Source organism: Rhipicephalus sanguineus, chromosome 11, assembly GCF_013339695.2.
Source record: "Rhipicephalus sanguineus isolate Rsan-2018 chromosome 11, BIME_Rsan_1.4, whole genome shotgun sequence".
NCBI classification, from domain to species: Eukaryota; Metazoa; Arthropoda; class Arachnida; order Ixodida; family Ixodidae; genus Rhipicephalus; species Rhipicephalus sanguineus.
The window spans coordinates 37438280-37456278 of record NC_051186.1 but is presented as its reverse complement, the minus strand read 5'-3'; the positions used below and the strand labels follow the sequence as shown (position 1 = coordinate 37456278).

The 17999-nt window shown below is 47.8% G+C and overlaps 2 protein-coding genes across 2 annotated transcripts in view; both read right to left on the bottom strand.

Moving 5' to 3' along the window:
* Positions 1 to 4571, bottom strand: part of LOC119374951 (adenosine 3'-phospho 5'-phosphosulfate transporter 1) — a 43891-nt gene extending 39320 nt beyond the window's left edge. The window contains exon 1 of the mRNA XM_037645147.2: positions 4440 to 4571. Within this exon, the coding sequence (XP_037501075.1) occupies positions 4440 to 4571 (132 nt within the window). The remainder of the gene's footprint in view (positions 1 to 4439) is intronic.
* The window catches only part of LOC119374456 (homeobox protein prospero), a 40821-nt gene continuing 24449 nt past the window's right edge, over positions 1628 to 17999 (bottom strand). The window contains exons 3-4 of the mRNA XM_037644557.2: positions 5540 to 5684; positions 1628 to 4799 (exon numbers count right to left, since the gene is read on the bottom strand). Of these exons, the coding sequence (XP_037500485.1) occupies positions 4620 to 4799; positions 5540 to 5684 (325 nt within the window). The 3' untranslated portion in view covers positions 1628 to 4619. The remainder of the gene's footprint in view (positions 4800 to 5539; positions 5685 to 17999) is intronic.

Below are 17999 nucleotides of genomic sequence, written 5' to 3'. Positions count from 1 at the left end.
ATCTCAAATTGCCGGCGTCGCCAGTCACATCCTGCTGGATCTTTTTCTCTTTTAAACAAAAAATAACTCTGTTTTACCACTAATCAATATATATTGCAGAGTTTTGCCACAAATATCGCTAGAGGAAAGTCTGGCGCCGTAATCAAGGTATACCGTGGCAATGATCATCGGCACGTGTTTTTATCTCTATAGTCTCCACGCACGTAACTTCAAATGTTCTTGCCTATGTATTTAGTGCACGTTTTTTCTTAGATTTCCGAGCACTCGTATAGTTAATTTTCTAAACGTACCCTTCGATGCGCATGTGTTCGTCGCGAACTGTCTTGTTCACGGCTCAAAAGTTGTTGGAAACGATCAATTTGCAATGACGCAAGGAAATTTTGTAGGCAAATTGTGCCACCATTTTCACAGTGAACTTCGTGACTCCCAAGCTGCAGCTGAACTGCCATAACTAACAGCTTCCATGTGCAGACACTAGCCGCCAGATTGCCCATTAGTAATTTCGGTACGAAACTGTTGCCAGCGATAACTGCCGGCTACACAAACGAGCTGGCTGTAACTGTCCCCCATTCGTATTCAGTAATTTGGACGTTCGCTGTTATATATAAATTCTTTTTTTTTCGGTGATCGTCTTCGGGCCGCGCAAGAAAGTGTATTCATTGTAAATTCTTTGTCTTCGAGAAGTGGGTCATCTCGGCACTCTTCGCAGAGTTGGCGTCATAGCTCGTTCCTTCCTCTAAATGACTAGTGACAAGACCGTACACCCGCGACAAGACACGTCCACTAGTATCGCTGGCAAGGTCTCACTGATGCGTTGCTATTCGTCGAAACATTTAACACAGGCAACGAGGACTGGTAACACAAGGAGTTAGTTTCGGTAATCAAGTTAAGACGATATGACTGGGCCGCATAAACAGGATAAGTTGGTCCATCTTTTCACAAAAGTTAGCCGCACTGGGACACGAGACCTGTTCTGACTGAGCCGCGACTGAAATTATGTTTAGCTGCACCGAGGCGATATCTGTGTGTAGCTGCACCATGGGCGTTATCTAATCTCTGAAATCAGCTCCTATAGCGAAAGCAGAGACGGGAAGCTGCGAAACCGGACCAACAATATGTCCTCCGTGCTGTTACGTGACCACTGCGGTCGCCAGCGAGCAGCGCGTACGCATTGACACATACGGGCGGTCAAGTCGGTATTTTTTTCTTGAAAAACATAGAACGCGATGTGGTATTTGCTGCGGCAGATCGCGACAAACAAACCAGAGCAATAAGAATAGTAAAAACATGCTCATAAGCTGCAGTATATAAGCATACGGGGACACACTTATAAAGGGAAAAAAAAAGTGACAACGCACACTGACTAGCATTCATCCGGTGAAGGTAACGGGGACAATAGACCACGGACATAGTAGAGCCAAACACGATGAGACAGGAAGATAGCTTAGGTCTTTGGTTTAACAGCTGTAATCATGGTGCGTCTTGCTACCACTCGAATTAACCTTGAAGGGACACTAAATGAAAATGTACATTCCAAGCTCGCTTGGGAATAATATGCAACGTTACACAGCTCGAACTGGACAGTTAAAAAAAAATTGGGAGTTGACCGGTAGTGACACTATAGCGTCAATTTTACGAAACAGCTCTCTGGGACGTCACAAGTGAAATGAGAGCTCCGAAATGCATATGGGCGTATACAAGCCAGCTTAGCCTGGTTTCTGAGTCACTTCCATTTAGTGTCCCCTCCAGATTATTACGAGCTTTGCGATCACCACCTTTGGGAAGTGAGGGAAAGAAGACTACAAGAAAATGGTGCGAATTTACGAAATCGCTGCTGAGGTACAATGCCAATGCAGCTGTCTCTACGATACGGAGGAATTGGAGACTACTTCTCATGAGGCAAGCAAATGGAAATCTGAATTATCGTTTCCGTCCAGCAGTCTGCGTAACTAAGGATCAATGACTGCGGATAGCAATATGTAGATTCCTGTTTATGGCGTGTACATTACATTTCAAAGGCCGGAAACGAATCTTTGTGTTACAGTTACTACTAGACGTTAATTAACCAATCAACCAGACTAGACATGCGTGTAGGGAGGATTCCAATACAGCCAATCCGAAAGACTGATAAGAGATGGAATATGAGGAGGAAGAAAAAGTAAAGTTGACTCGACAGACAAATTACACAGCGGGTCACACCTACGGAGGGCGCTGCAAGCGCGCAGTCCTTAGCGCGCCCTGCCGACTAGGACTTCACGCACTCATCCTATCCTAAAGGAAGGAGTAATATATCAAAAATACTAATGAAGTAAGCGAGAAGGAGAGAGATAAAATACAACTGCCGTCCTACAGCATCCTTGAGACAGCTGGACGCACATCGAGGGCCTGTATACGGCACATAACCGGGACAGAACAGTGGCACGCCACCAAAAAAATAAAAAATAAAAGTGTGATAAAGAGAACAGTCACAGTCACACGTGATCCCAAACGTTCGAACACACCACAAATACACCGACACAAATGCACCACTCTCTACAAAAGATTTTGGAAAGAGACAGACAAAAAGCGAAAAATTCGGGCACACGTACTTCGAAACGTGTTGTCCACAGTGTTGTTTTGTACAGCAAGATGAATTGCGTCTATGTATATGTGCGTTTTGATCTCTCTGCATCGTGTAAAAGAAAGTAAGAGATAAGATATAAATCACGATAGGAAATCTAAGGTCTGCTGGCAGTGTTTTGACTGCCGCGTGTTTACGCGTTGTTGCATTGACTTAAAGATTAAAAAAAAAATATCGCGTTTTAAATGGCGATGTGTGTATACAGGACTGCGCAAAAACTGGTGCCACACCCACTTCGTCCCGACCACGTTTCAGCATACCGGTTAAGTTTTGTTTGCTGTTTCTCAGGAATGAGCTTGCACCTAAAGTTCTCCCCTGACATGAAAAGATAAGTAGGAAAAAGAAAAAAAAAACATCGCAGGTATGTGTGTGTATGCTAGTCTTTGGTGGAGTGCTTCTTTATATTATATATACCATATCCAGTGTGACATTGTATACGAACATCTTACACTCTGAGGGCGAAAACAAAAAAAAGCAAAATGTCGCTTTGCGATACCTTTACACACGCTCTCTATAATATAGTATGATGCACTATGTACAAGATTCTCGGAAGGGCACGGTTACGACCGTTAGTCAACACTATATATATGTATAGTCACAATGAGATATGCTTTGCAGATCCTACCTCTTGAAATCACCGAGACCAAACACTCATCATTGCATGTGCTGCGGCAGCAGTACATCAGTTCCAGAACGGCATGCTGTCCTCCGTCTGCCTGTCGTCTGCTCGAGTGACGCGACGGCAACGCAAGCACAGTCAGGTGCTGTACCACGTCACGTCACGTGCGCACGCACACACATGCAATGTCGATCGTAAGTCATCCAGTTTTTGTTTTGTTTTGTTGAGGGACAACGGAGAAACAGCCGGCGAGATCCTTTGGAATGCCGGTTAGACTAGGCGCGAAACAAAGATTCTTCCCCTGACGTCATCACTCGTTGAAGCGAGGCTCGCGAATTTGCCGAGTCATATCACGTGCACAGCATTCTGTCCAGCCCGCGGCCAGCTCGCGTGCGTGTGACGTCACTTCCGGGACTGCGATCGAAGCACTTCCTTCCTCCCTTTGCTGTATAAGATCACCAGTGAGATGGCGGAGCTTGCATGTACAGTTCCGTGGACAGTTCTTCTAGATACTCCGCAAGAAGATGAAAACCACAGCACAGCGATCTTCACGTTGTCTGCAGAAGCTCACGTCTAACGTCAATGCATGACGAAAGAAGCTTTAGTTAAAGCTCACTCGCTGACGCAATCGAAAGACGTCTTCGGCAATACGGTGGCACGGCGTCTCCACTGGGAGCAGTCCTGGACTGGTCATCCGGCGATGCAAGACACCCCTGCTGCAGAAGGTGGCTTGTTCGCCCTTGGTAGCGGCTGTGGTTGGTGCTAAGGGAAGACGTCTTCTTCTAGGCAGCGTTGCTTTGTGCGAATACGCGAGCTCCAGGACCGGACACTATACCTCCTGGTTGGGTGGGTATGAGCCAAGTACTCCAGGAGATAGGCGCTGGAGCAGAGGCCTGCTAAGGTCCCTTGTCACAGGTTGTGTTGTGGAGAGGCATCGTCCGTTCAACTGTGCGTCGAAGGAGGAAGTTGCTCGTGCGGTGGAGCTGTGGAGGGCGCTTTTTTTCTTTGTTTTACCTCATCGTAAACGCTGCGGCCCATCGGAGCATGCGCGCGCGGAGGGATACTCCTGCCTTTTCTCGCGTTGCGTCGGAGTCGTCGCCTCGCGAGGTGTCTTCGCCGTTTCCCTCCGCCGCGGTCCGCGGTTTCGTTCTCGTGGAAGTGAATGGCCATCCTGCAATTTGCGGCTCAGAGGCACCAGACTCGGCCCCAGGACGCTGCTGCCGTCGCTGCTGCTGCGGCTGCCGCTGCCGCCGCCGCCGTCGGGGGCAGAGGCGGCGCTGGCGGCGCGGCCAGGCGCCACCAGCAAGATGGCGCCGGCGGTTGCGGTCTCATGGCGGCTGCGGCTGCCAGCAGGTCCAGGGCTGGAGGCGGGGCCCGGCGTCACTCTAGCTGCTCGAGAAAGTTGGGCGACTTGAAGTACTCGGGCACGTTGTCGTCCAGCCGGGCGATAACCTTGTAGATGGCCTTCTTCCACGACTGCTCCTGGTCCTTGCCGGCTACGATGGCGCGGAAGAACTCGCGCAGCGTCTGCTCCACCACGTACCGGAAGTTTTCGGGCACCTGCGTCAAGGCACGGAAGCAATGGTTCGTGTGAGGACGCAACTCGAGCGTTAGCTGCCAACGAAAGAGTTGAAAGATCAGATTCCCAAAGTCATATGCGAGTACACCAAAGAGACGAAGGAGTCACGTCGTGGGGAGAACACAGCTGTCGCTTGTACGAGACGTAACGGCCATGCATTGCCTTACTGTAACAAGTCTGGTGGCCGTACTCGTGTTATCATGAAATCGCCAACAAGCTCTTAGTTTCGAGTTTACTTTAACATCTCATATATAACCTCCCATATGCATGTGTAATGGGATAAAGAGATAAGGAAAACAAAGCAGAATTGAGGTCGGAGGGGAAAGTGAAGTACCAGAAATGAGAAGGCATCCACTATTGGTCACGTTACAGTACGATATCGCAGACTCTAAGGTGGACAGAAGGATAGCTTCAGATTTTTGTCGACAGTTATATTTTGCAAGTTTTTCAGCAGTTGGGGACATAATAAGAACACAGTAAACGCACTGGTTGATTGCTTCATTGCTTGAAAATGCGCGGGAAGACGGACACAAGAGAAAGTCCATAAACACAGGACAACGCTGGTTGATCCCATTCCTCTGCATGCAGTCTATATAGAGCGAGAACCCAAGAGACTAGGGAAACAGAATATTTTCAGTACAGTCCAGCATTCAAGAAGGCAAAACAGAATGATATGCCAGTATAGGAGTCTACGTAGACTGTCTGACAAAGGCGAACGTACCTCGATGTGGTTGTTCCTGTTATAGTGAAGGTTGAGGACCCTGAGGAGTTCCGAGTCAGCGCTCACTTTCAACTCCTCAACGTTCTTGATGCCTTCACTGACAGACTGACGGGCGTACTTCTCCATCTGGATGTAGTAGAACTCCCTGAGGAAAAAGAACGAAAAGACTGTTTAGACTGGAGAAAGAAAGCCAACAAGTCATCAACAAGTATATACTCTAATTGGTGACGTCATATACCATAGAGAGACGCGGGCTGTACTGGGATTACATTTGTACCATATCGCCTTTTCTGATGTGCATATGAAACTAGCACCAAATGAAAAAAAGAAAGATATATCAGCATGTCGCCAACATATCATGCTCAAAAGCGTCTACAAAGGCTGCGACTTTGCAGTTTGCCGTGTGAAATATTCTTGCATTGGCGTGTCTATTTGACGTTCAACTGCACTGCAACGTTTCAGTTTGAAGTGAAGTGACCGTTCGAACTTACATCGAAGGCTATTCATTCCAACCATACCTTTCTTTCCTTCTAATTTCAGTGAAACCTTGAAATTCAGTATTATTTTGACATCGCTGTCCCCGCTTATGTAATACCCCGCCCACCATTGTTAAAGAGATAGTAACAGTAGTAATAATAATCATCGTCACGATATTCCCTACTCGTCGTCTACCCTGCAGTCAGGAACCCTTCTTATTATGTACAATCTGAAATATACAGATTAGGTTTACCTCATTCAATATCCGTACACACAAGCGTTATTGTTTATCACTACGCCGGTAAGCACGGGAGATCCAGAGGAACTGATTTGGTTTTCCATAGCGTGAATGAAAAGATGAAAGAAAACAGTGCTTGCACATCTTTTGTTCAACTGTATGACGCATTTTGTCGCCAGGTTATTACTTTTCTTATTTTTTTAGCGCAGCACATTTCGTTTCCTAAGCGAGAAGGAGCAGCCGGTGCCGTCATAAAGGCATCAACCTCCCCTATTCATCATTTCAATAATAACAAAAAAAGACAGACTCGCGCTATGGGAAGCTCATTCAAGATGCGTTACCAAAAAGCACACATTGCATCTGTAGAGAAATCGAACCCACGACCAACGCCACTGTTGCTGAGTTAACCTCAGAACGGCGTACTGCCTCCGAGGGCAATAACAAAAGTCACACTAAGGAACCTCAGTGATGTTGGCGTAAGCGGGACAGCAGCGTATGCACACACAAGTTCGCGAAACGAAGAACGAGGCCATCTCATATCGTGTAGCGCACTAAAGTAATATGCTCATTGCCCGTGTTCCGGGACAGGATTAACGAGATTACCACCAACGAGCGGATTAATGGAGGACGACGACGAGAGAATTAGGGACGCGCAGGACACGCCACTCATAAGTACAACAGCGGCGGTACCCCAGACGTCGCCGGAAAGAACACGCCCCTAATTGAACGCGCATTATCTTCCCGACCGCCCAAGACGCGGAGTGTAACCTTTTACTCCCTTTCCACTCCCCAATGCCTTTCGTTCCCAGGGGCAGAAGGGAGGGAGAGTCTTTAGGGAGTGACGAAGGAGCACTGGTCTGTGCCAGCGCCTTAAAAACCACCGCGTGATTAGGGAGCAGCGTTAATGTGAAGAAAAGCGAAGCACCGAGCTTTGCTGCGCTACGTACGTCAAGCATATTATACGTATGCTTATAAGAACAAGTACGGCGTAACAACGTGCCCAGCTAGTGCGGGGAAAAAACGAAGCAAAACGGAGGGCGCAAGCGCCCGTGTTATTTTTATGAGGTAACAAGGTAAGGCTAAACGCGGAGCTCCCGCGCATTGCAGGGGAAGGCGAGGGAAGGTAGTATAGGTAGTATAAGGGAGGTGAGGGAGTATTCAAGAGTGTAAAGGAGGAGTCTCAGACCGCGAGGCGATGATTATTTAAAGAAGCGTACGGAGTAAAGAGTAAAGATTAAAAGGAAGGAGCAAAGAGTACCTTAGGCGTTTTTTTGCTCATGCATGCTGCCTCAGTGTTAGGAGCGATGAAGAAAAGGTAAAAAGTAAGAAGAAAAGCAATCAGAGGCAGAAGAAGAGCCTAACAAGAGAGGAGAAAAAGCCAAGTTGTGGGCCCTTAGCTGGAACCAGGGGTGGAACGCTGGCTCTCCGTTAAAAGGAAAGGGGGAGGGGGTGCAGCTAGGCAGAGAAGTAATGCTCCGAAGTGGCTTTAAAGGGACACTGTCCTCACGAAAGGACAACAAAAAGAGAGAGAAAGAAAGAAAAAGATGACCTTTCTCCGGTGGCTAACGTTCTTATCTGCTAAGTGCGCTGCAGCGAGCGCTCGTGGTCTTCTGAGTAGCGTGAATAACAAAAAAAGTATATTACAAACGGAGTCAGCTGCAGGTCGAGTAAAGAGTCAGCGATATTCATTACCTCTTGCAGCAGACAACCCACCTCATATCCACGTAACTCTTTTATTTTTTATTTTTTTTTTCTGTCATCGCGTTTGCGTATGCACGGAAGCATCGCTTCTCGGTTTTCCGCGCAATAAACGCGAAGAAAAAGAGGAAAAACAGGAAAAGAAAGAAAGAAAATTCGGGAATGTCCTTCCCTATTTCCTTAGCGATCCCCCTGAGCCCCTCCCGAGCGAGAAATTCTGCTTCTTCTTCCGTTTTTTTTTTATTTGTACGGTGATAAAGCGAGAGGTTGAGGTTGGAAAAAAAAAAGCCGAGAGATAAAGCTAGTTGAGGAAAGAAAGCGAGAAAGGATGTAAGAAGGAAACGTTTTTGAAGGCGATACGTAATATTTCGCGGACCATTAAGTTCTGCCGCTGCGGCGACTGCGGGGAGTTGAGTCGAAGTCGTCGTGGGGAAGGAGCCGCGGGTTCACTCCCCTTTTTCTTCCCCATCTCTCCTAAAAAAGGAAGCATCCCTAGGGAAGATAAGAGAACGCGAAGACAGGTATACGACGGTGTGCGCGTGCGCGTCGTTAAGAGCTGCACCTCTCGGTGGTATGCACAAGACAACGCGCACCCACAGATGCGGCTTCTCCCCAACTTCCTTTTATTCCTGTTTTTTTTTTTTTGTAACGGCGGACGCGAATTTAATTCTCCACGAAACCGCCCGGCCTGCAGCTCCGTCTTACCGTTAGAGCGTTCCGGAGATTATACGTTCCTTGTTTTACAACCGCGGTTGCACCGAGTGGCTTGAAGTCCGAACAGCTTGCATAACGCGTATAAGACGAAGGGAGATATGAAACGCGCGTGTGCGTATTTGTGAATGCGTGCCTTCTTGTGTGTTTTTGTAAGTGTGAAATGTATGAGGATGCGCTACGTGTGTGTGGTTCTTGATAAAAGATGCGGTCAAGCCGCTGAAGAAGAAACGAAAGGCAAGAGCGAACGAAATTGTGAAATGCGCGTGTTCTCGTGGCCATTTGCCTGTCTTCTTACTTTATCTTTTTTTTTTGCGCGTGCTTGATGGAATAGGTGGTTCAAGCTATATTCTGAAGAAGAAATATGGATGATAATTTGCATAAAGAGAAAAACACGCGATAAGTACACGGTCTTGGTGTGGTTGTTTCTCACACTTTCGTCCTGTGCTTTCGTGTGAGCTCCACGGGTCTGCGTGCGATTCTCGCAATGACGACGATGATGATTTCTTTCCTTTTTTTCTTTTTCAGTGGCATGTACCATAGGGTGTATCCACGAACCGGGTGTTATTATTCAAGAAATACTAACGATAATTGTAAATGAGGAAAAGACAAATATGCAAAAGAAAACATAAATGAAGATTGTAAATTTTATGAAATAGCAAAGAGCGTAGTGAACGAAAGGGGAATATTTTTCCGAGGGGCTCGTTTATATGTTAGACACATCCAAATGAATCGAGCAGAGAATTAGACCAGAGAAAGCATATGGGACTTTAACTGTTGTCTTTAACTGTAAAGCACTAATTGTGACCTAAATTGGAAAGAAATAAAATGGACGAAAAATCACCCTTTCCGTCGGTGGGATCTGAACCCACGACCTTCGAATTACACGTCCGATGCTCTATCACTCCAGCTACGACGGAAGGCGCTTCCCAATCCACTTCGTTGGTTATTTCTGTGCGTGTGATTCCTGGCAGTGTCAGCAAGCGCCGCTGGCTCGGTTACACAGTGTGTAATAGCATTTAATCAGCGTAGCATGAACATGAATAAATATGGACGTACTGGCTCACGCTTCTCTCCGTCTCTCTCGTTCTTTCTTTCAGTCTGAGTTTTGTCAGCGTCGACGCTGTGTACCTGCCCGCAACTTATGACATTTAACTCCAGTGTTATGTGCTGCGTGCGTTCACTGTGTTGGGGAGGCCCACCAGTCAATCTAAAAGAAAGACCAGGACGACGTTTTCCTTATCTCTTAGTCCTCCGCTGCTGACGGACGGAAGGGCGAACGCCTCCCACGCGCGATGCTTGCGCAGCACAAGCCCTGTCTTCCCATTGTGCAGCCCCATCCATTGTTTTTTCTTCGTACCCCTCAAGGCAGTGGTCGCCCCCGATAAGAACTCGCGCACGCGCGCTGCTGCTGCTGCGTCAGACCACATGCGGAAGCAACCGCGTGGGCGACGGGTACGGGGCAGTGTATGGCTCAGCGACACTACGCCGTTTCGATTACCAGCGGAATACGCAATACGGAAAAAAGCTTGCGTACAGTACTATGTATGGATGTATACATTATATGCAGTATCTCCTCGGGTGGTCAAAACCGACCCCTGCACCGCAGCGCCCCCAATAATCACCCGTGCTCTTTCAGCACGCCCATCAAACCTTCCTGATTTACTCTTAACCATATCGAACCTAACAGAATCCTAGTTAAGCCGCCACAGTGGTCAGTGGTTACGGCGCTCGGCAGCTGACAAGACACGCGCGGGTTCGATCCCGGCCGCGGTGGTAGCATTTCGGCATTTCGGTGGAGTACAAATGGGTGCGAGACATGCCCATGCATGCACATGCAAGGCAATTGCAGCCTTGAAGAAAAGTCCGCTTGTCGAAACGTCGGCTCCAGCGACACCCCGTGTTTCAAGGATTTTTCGTTGCTTCAATCAGACAGGCAATGCCGTCAGAATATTTACCTTTCATCTGATAACTTCACATCGTACCAGATCATTCTATCCTATCGCTCCCGATTGAGCGATAGAACTGAACGAACCTTTTGTCCTCACTTTCACTCGGGTGTAGCAGGAACATAAATCGTTTTTGCTGTTCTCTACCTTTGTCTCTCTTGTTCTATCTCTACATCCGCAAAACAACAAAAAAAAACTCTTTTTATGTTTGCAACTGCGGGCAACACGATGCAACCGCGATTGCGCATGGGATGTACGACATCAGTGACAGATATTTGTCTATTTGCGCACCACACGCCCGGTAGCACACGCCGACTCTATCTCTGCAATTCGGGGGAATGTTGAACAGGCTGCGGTTGAGAGCCCGTGGGGCGTGAAAGGGAACACAGCATGTTTGGAGACCGGATAAGGTTTTTGATACGTTCGTTCTTTTGTTTTGTTTTGTTTTTTTTTTGCGCGAAGATACGCACGGATCCTCAGGCATGCCACACGCGAGTGCATACTCCCCGTATTACAAGAGATGATATTGCCTCCTTCTCTAAGAACGAGGTTGATTGATTGATTGATTGATTGATTGATTGATTGATTGATTGATTGATTGATTGATTGATTGATTGATTGATTGATTGATTGATTGATTGATTGATTGATATTTACGTTACTTCAATCGCAAATGCGTGCACTATGCGAGAAGCCCTTGCGGGAAAACTCCGCAATCCATTAACCATACGGTATCTGCAAATCATCGCAGCAGCTTGAACATTCCCGACTTCGTCCCACTAAACTGGAGGCCACATCGGTCACGTCATTCTGAGTGTTGTTCCTGTTCCTGTTCGATCAACGAAGCTTTCGGTTGGTTGAACCAAGTTTATCCTGGGGACTTAGATTTGATGTTTTGGAAAACCGCAAGCTGTAGTCTGCCGGCAAGCAGAGACTGCAAGTGTCCTCCTTGAGACGGACCCGTCTACATGTAGACGTCCACTGAGGTCGCCTGTAAGTCCCACAATTAAGAACCAACACTTCAGGCATTACGCTTAAGGCTTAAAGGCATGCCTTTAAGCTCCACACTTCTTGGTCGACTATATATGTTCATATGGACTTTCTGCGTGTGAAAGGCTCGTTCGGAATTTAACGCATGGACGAAAACAACCAATAGGAAGTGGTCTTTTGGGCTATCTTTTTGTCATCGTCGTCATCGTAATTGTACACACGGTCTGTAGACGTATGGCCAGAAAGATGAATTTTTAACTGAAGACAAAGCGGTCTGCATCCGTTCTACGGCCAATCTGCAAAGCGTCCATTCTTATAGAAGTTCTGCAGAAATATAGGTAGGATGATTTCACAAGAAGATAAAACCCTGCGTTTAAGCTATATGGATTGTCTATATTCAATATGTTTTTCTAAAGTAAATCAACATCCTTGTGGCGCACACGTCATCCGTACTGATGGCCAATTTGATGTCCGTATGCGCGTGCCTTGGACGTTCGAACAGATTACATGTCGTCCAGGCCCGGAGCCAAGGTAACAAGGGGAGCGAGGTTGGCCGAGCGATAGATACAGGCTCTGCGCATGGCAACAGGCAGCGCGTACGAGTCGAAGGGAGACAAAAAAAAAAAGGAAAAAGCAAATGAACGAAGAACGGAAGAAACGAGGAGGCGGTTCGAGACAATTAGCGCACGGGTAGCAAATGAGAAATCAGCGCTCTCCTTATCGCCAATGTGCCCGGAGACAAGGGTCACATCTCTCGGCGGCCAGGCCCAAGACAATGGCTGATGTGTCAGTCAGCTCGCGAAAGGCGTACACGTTTGCGAAAGGCTTTCCGCAAAGAACGCTGTGTACTGCTGTTCTTTGGTTTTTCGCGAGCTTTGGCCAGCAACTTGCACTCCTCCTGCGCAACACTAACTGCGCACTTTGGTTTTGTTTGTTTCGTCTTCCCGTCAAGACGTGCCTCATATTCATAAGTTCAAAACTCTTTTTTTTTTGTTGTTGTTTCCCAGTGCATGGCAAATATTTCTGCATCACCTTGAATTCCGCATGACCACGTAGTGCAGCCTTAATTTGAGTTCTCGATTACATCACGTTTTCGTTCGCGCTACAAAGAAACCCGCTATACATCGAAGGCATGGTGAAACGAAGGCATTCACTATATTCATACAAAATAGTAACAAGCAAACGCATTCGCTATAGCGAATGCGTTTGCTTATTACTTTTTCTATGTATACATCGAAATGAAAGTATAAGAATGGATTCACTGTAACGAAACAAAAAGAAGATTATGTATTTTTTACATCGAAACAGAGCAAAACTAGACACTTCGCTTTATCGAGACGAAAATAAAGAAGACATTCGTTACATAAAGACCATATGTAAACGAAGAGCCATACGAATAACGGCTTCACCATCAATCGGCCAGGAAACGCTTGCGGCTGCACGAATTGCACCGAGAAAAGAGAACGAAATAAAGGTGCCCGCGACGCCTATAAATTTTCTTAAGTAATTGAACGGGAGCAAATAAGAGGGCCGTGCATACAAACGCGTCTTGAAGTCGAGTATATAGCAAACAACGAAATAGGAAGAAGCTCATGGCGGCGTTTTTTAAACCCTCGCAATGGCCCACAAGCCACGAGTGGTATTCAAGAACAAAGGAGAGATCGATTTCTGAAATGAAACAGAGGAAGAATCGAGTCCTGCCGTTGTGAGAAAAAGCAAGAGCAAACGTGCACGCATTGCAATGAGCGGCTTAACGGTGAAACTGCTTTCTTTCTTTAGCGGTGAGAGGGAAGTGTCGTAAATTACGGGGCCCCTTTGTTTGAACGTTGCCCACAGAAAGATGGCGCGCGCATAAGTCACGCATGCAAGTGCACGGAAGGACAGTCTCGTCGTAGCTTGGTTCATTAACGTTATTTCCCGAGACTCGTTCGCTTCCTTGTGCGTGTTGCATACGAGCCATAACCAATGAAACAACATACAATTATACAATTAAGTCAATGAAAGCGTGCATAGGGGATATCATTTGTTATTTTTAACTGTAGCGTAATTATTGAAACCTATATTGAAAGGAATTAAAGTGGACGAAAAGGAACCCTTTTCATCGGTGGGATCCACCTTCGAATTCGAAGGTTGTTGTGGGTTCAGATCCCACAGAAGGAAAGCATGCTTTTTCGTCCATTTGAATTCCTTTCAAGTTAATTCTTAATCATTACACTACAGTTAAAACAACAAATAATCTCACCTATGCTTGCCTTGGCTTAACTGTCTGTTGGATTCACTGGTTGCGTCTAACAAAGAAACGAGCCCCTCGAACAATTCGCCTTCTTCCGTAACGTATATGCGAGCTAGGTATGCGAACATAAGTGTATAGTTCGCGCCCACTCCCACTGCATAATTAATTGCTAATTAATTGAACCATTCCCGCTGACGTCATAGATACATGATAGTTTTTTTATTGTAACCGGTGTCAAAGCGACGCAGGTGTTCGCACACTCAAATATGATGTTATCGTCTAAACAGCCTCATCACAGATATTGTTATGGCGAACGTAGGTGTGTGCCGTGCAGACAAGCTTACCCTAGGGTTATAGCACTGCGTCACTCAAGGGTCTGTACATACGTGCTCTGAGCGAAGGGCTTTTTGGTTAGTCGAAGTACGCACTACAAGCCGAGCACGATGTCAAAGCAACTTTAACCACGCTGTGCTGCAACCAGCTGATTGCATGCCGAGAACGCGCACTTTATACAAAAGGTAGCACCCGATCGATGCTTCTATACTCTACAGGCCTTTAAGCCACCAAACGCAGCTTACAATCTTCCAGCCCCGACATTTTTTTTTTTTTCTAGCCCTGCAGGGACAACGTAGTCAACGCGAAGTGCTGTGACGACGGTGAAGTTGCACACAAAAAAGGAGAGCAGGGTGACCGCAACGTAGCGGCGCAACCAAGCAGCTTTACACCCCAACGGAAGCTAATAACATTATGGACCGTTAGGCCAACACCCCGCCAATCGATATCGCCTTTAAACAACCCCCCCCCCCCCCGCCTCCGCCCCTTTCCCCGTGCCACTTATACGCCCTTGCAACTCTTGCCACATTTCTATCCTAGTTCAACGAAAGGCTACGAAGTATACGCTAAGTCACTTTCGGAAGTCGTCTAACGCCACCACCACCAAGCGACGCGTTCTGAAAAAACGAAACGCAAAACGTAAGCGCGACCCTTCTGGGATCTCCCCGCGTGGACGGCGGCTAATAAGGTCCGAAAAATTACAGGACCTCGCTAGTCCGTAACTCGGTTAAAGGTTCTCTGTATTTTTGTTTTTTTTTGTTTATGTAGTCCGTCGCACAAAACTTCATTGTCGCCGGTACGCAGAGGAAGAGCGCGCACGCGCCCCTCTGGTCAGTAACGTCATGCATGCAGAAGCATCAAAGGAAGAACCAAGCCTGGTTATTGTTGGGGCTAACGCGCGCGTGGCAAGACAGGCCACGAATTTGCATTCGCTCGCACGCGGTGGACAAGAGAACGACGTGTCGACAACATGTCCTTTGCAGCAGCTTCCCCGTTCCTTGTCTGTCGGCTATAGGCGTCCCCACTCTATACCTGCTCCCTAACTCCTTTTTCCCGCCTATGCCATCCCCCTGTGTTTTTTTCTGCGGCGCTGTCGTCGTGTTACGGGTCTAGCGTGCTTGTTTTCACCCTCAGCGTGCATCTCCTCTCGGCGTGCTTGCTTACTCGAATGCATAAACCCGGTTATTTCGCCACCAACCGCGACTGCGGCGCAGAAAAAACGCCGGCTTGAGAAGATGAAGGGCAGCGCCCATGAATAGAACGTCTATGCAGATTGCGTTTTTGCGGCGGAAGCCCCTAGAGGGGGCGCCACTTATGGAAAACGCGGGACACGGACGGCAAAGCAGCTGACATAGCCCCCCCCCCCCCCCCCCCCTGACAAACGAAGCGAATATGTTCTTGCGGTTCAAGCCCTCAACCGGACGAGGTGAGGGTGGGTGGAGGGTCTGGTCAGTTCGCCGCGGCTTCTCCCTAATTATGTCGTCGCTCCCCATATGGAGAGTCGAAGCACTAACAGAAAACAAGGAAGAAAACTGCCTGACTGTCAGGTTGTGTAAAGGGTCGGTCGTTCTGCCGACCAACCGGGACATTCGGAAAGTCTCGCTTCCGCTTCACTCTCCATCTGTCCTTGCACTTCCTATAAGCCCGCGTTGTTGTCCCTAAACATGAACTCGTTCTCGCAGTTGTCCTCATAATAAGAGCCGCCTCTCGAAACTTCCTTTCTCTTGCACTCGATGCGGCTGGACAGTGCTCTCCCTGAAAACGGACGGACGGCTTGTGTTCTTGCCAGCGCTAGAGAGAAGTACGGCGCACAAATGCAAGAGGGCGCGGCGAGCGCGAGTGCGGTCAAAGAGTCGGTGCACGTGGACACGTTTCCTGGAAAATAACCTGGCTCGCTCGCGATTCGATGAATATTCAGTAAGGTGAGCAGCAGCGGTGTTAAACAGCATGCATATAGACGACTGTCTGCGTAGGTCAACTTATGTTGTATGCGCGTCCCTCCGATGCGGGGATGCGTGTTTTCTTGTCTCGACGAGTGCGGAACTAGCTTCAGTCCGCATAAAGCATGGTATGTAGAGTGGACAAGCGTAGTTTTATTAGAAGTTGCTCGGCGTCATTGAAAACAGTGACTATACCAACTTTAGGAGAACTCTTCCGAACACGTCATTCCTGTACGGTCTCTGCTGAGAACGAAATTTGTCTGGGCCAGAAGAAAAGGGAGTAAAAAGAAAAAGAGAAAACACGAGAGAGGCAAAAAGTTTACGAGGCATTTCTTGAGAATCACAACCCAAAATATATTCATCCAGCGACTTGGCGCCGCAGTAGGCTAAACGCAATCCACGTTTTGAAGTAACAACAGGCAGTCAGTGAACTTTGTCTGCAGCTCACATGGAAGACCTGCGTTCCAAAAGATACCAGGAGCAGCTTGGTGTGTTCCGCCTTATCTGATCGTGCGTCAAAGATGGCGGCGTCGCGATGCGATTTGCTATTACGGAAAAACAGAGTAAGAATCAAACGTCAGAGTCCGTAATATTTGGACAGGTGTAACAGTTCAGTGCTGTCATCTAATTGCGTGACATTTGAGAGCAAACAAGGGCAGGGTTTAAGAAAAAGCGACTCTCCACGTCTCCCGACTGAAGCGACGCCACGCGGTGGGTATATACAGCGAATTCCTAAACAGAAGCCAAAGCGAGGGAAGTTTGCAGCGACGTCTGAGATCTTCTGCAGCCGTAGTTCCCGGTCTCGCGGAAATGCGATTGCGCTAACGCCGGGACATGGGGGCGTTCCGAGCGCCTTATCGTCGTCGTCTGAGCGCTGAACGCATGCTCCGCGACAGGCATCATTTAAGCGCTCTAAATTCTGCCGGAATTCACGGAGCGCTCCTCGCTCGGTGGAACAAAGGCAACGAGAACGTCGTCGCAAAGTTTCTTTGCTCCAGCTCGACGGTTCGTCTCGAGATATGGACCGCTGAGTAATGCGCGCAGCGAGCGTCGAAACAAATCAGCCAACGCGTCGACTTTAACTATGCGCGACAGCTTTTGTGAGGGTCGCCCGAAATTTTCGCTGCGTGCCGCTGGATTCCGGGAAAAAGAAGTCCGTGCGCTTACAGAGCGGTGAGGGGGCTTTTCTCTTTGACGTACGAGGGGGGGGGGGGGGGGTAGAGACTGCAACTTGCTTTATGCGACTTTGACACGACAGATGTGTTCAGCTTTTTCGAGCACGGGAGCTAGCGGTCGGCTGCATGCTGTTTGTAGTCACAACATCGCAACCTCGGCGTATACGTATAGGAGTGAAATCGGCGCCTTGATCTCCCCAAGCAGCGAAGAAACTCTTTTTGTAGAGCGGTTACCCTCAAACTTCCCGAAAGCGTCACACTTCCGTACCATGAGTCGCGAACAAAAGGGTGTAGCAGCGTTCAGCGAGAAAACGAGCTTTGCAATCACCTAACAGCGGGAAGCAAAAGGTCGCGTGAGCTATTGTGGCGTTGCCTAAACACTTATTCGCGATCTTCGTGTCTTTGAAATCCCACCCTTTCTCACCGCGGTGGAAGCCACATCTCTTTACCCTTTTGAACGGTAAAGATACACCATAGTGTCGTTTTAAACAATTCTTATGATGGCTTAGAGCTATACGATAACGATGACTCAGCGTTAAACTACCCGACTTTTGCGCGGCATTTTGCTTCTCCGAGACGCAGTACACAACCGTCTATGACGTGTTGCAGATTATCGCGCGAAACATTTCTCCGCCCTGAAGCACAATTGCGCAGTATACCTTATAATGCGGGCGAAGGAGCCCATTTAGCGTATACTTCCAAAGACACATTTATTA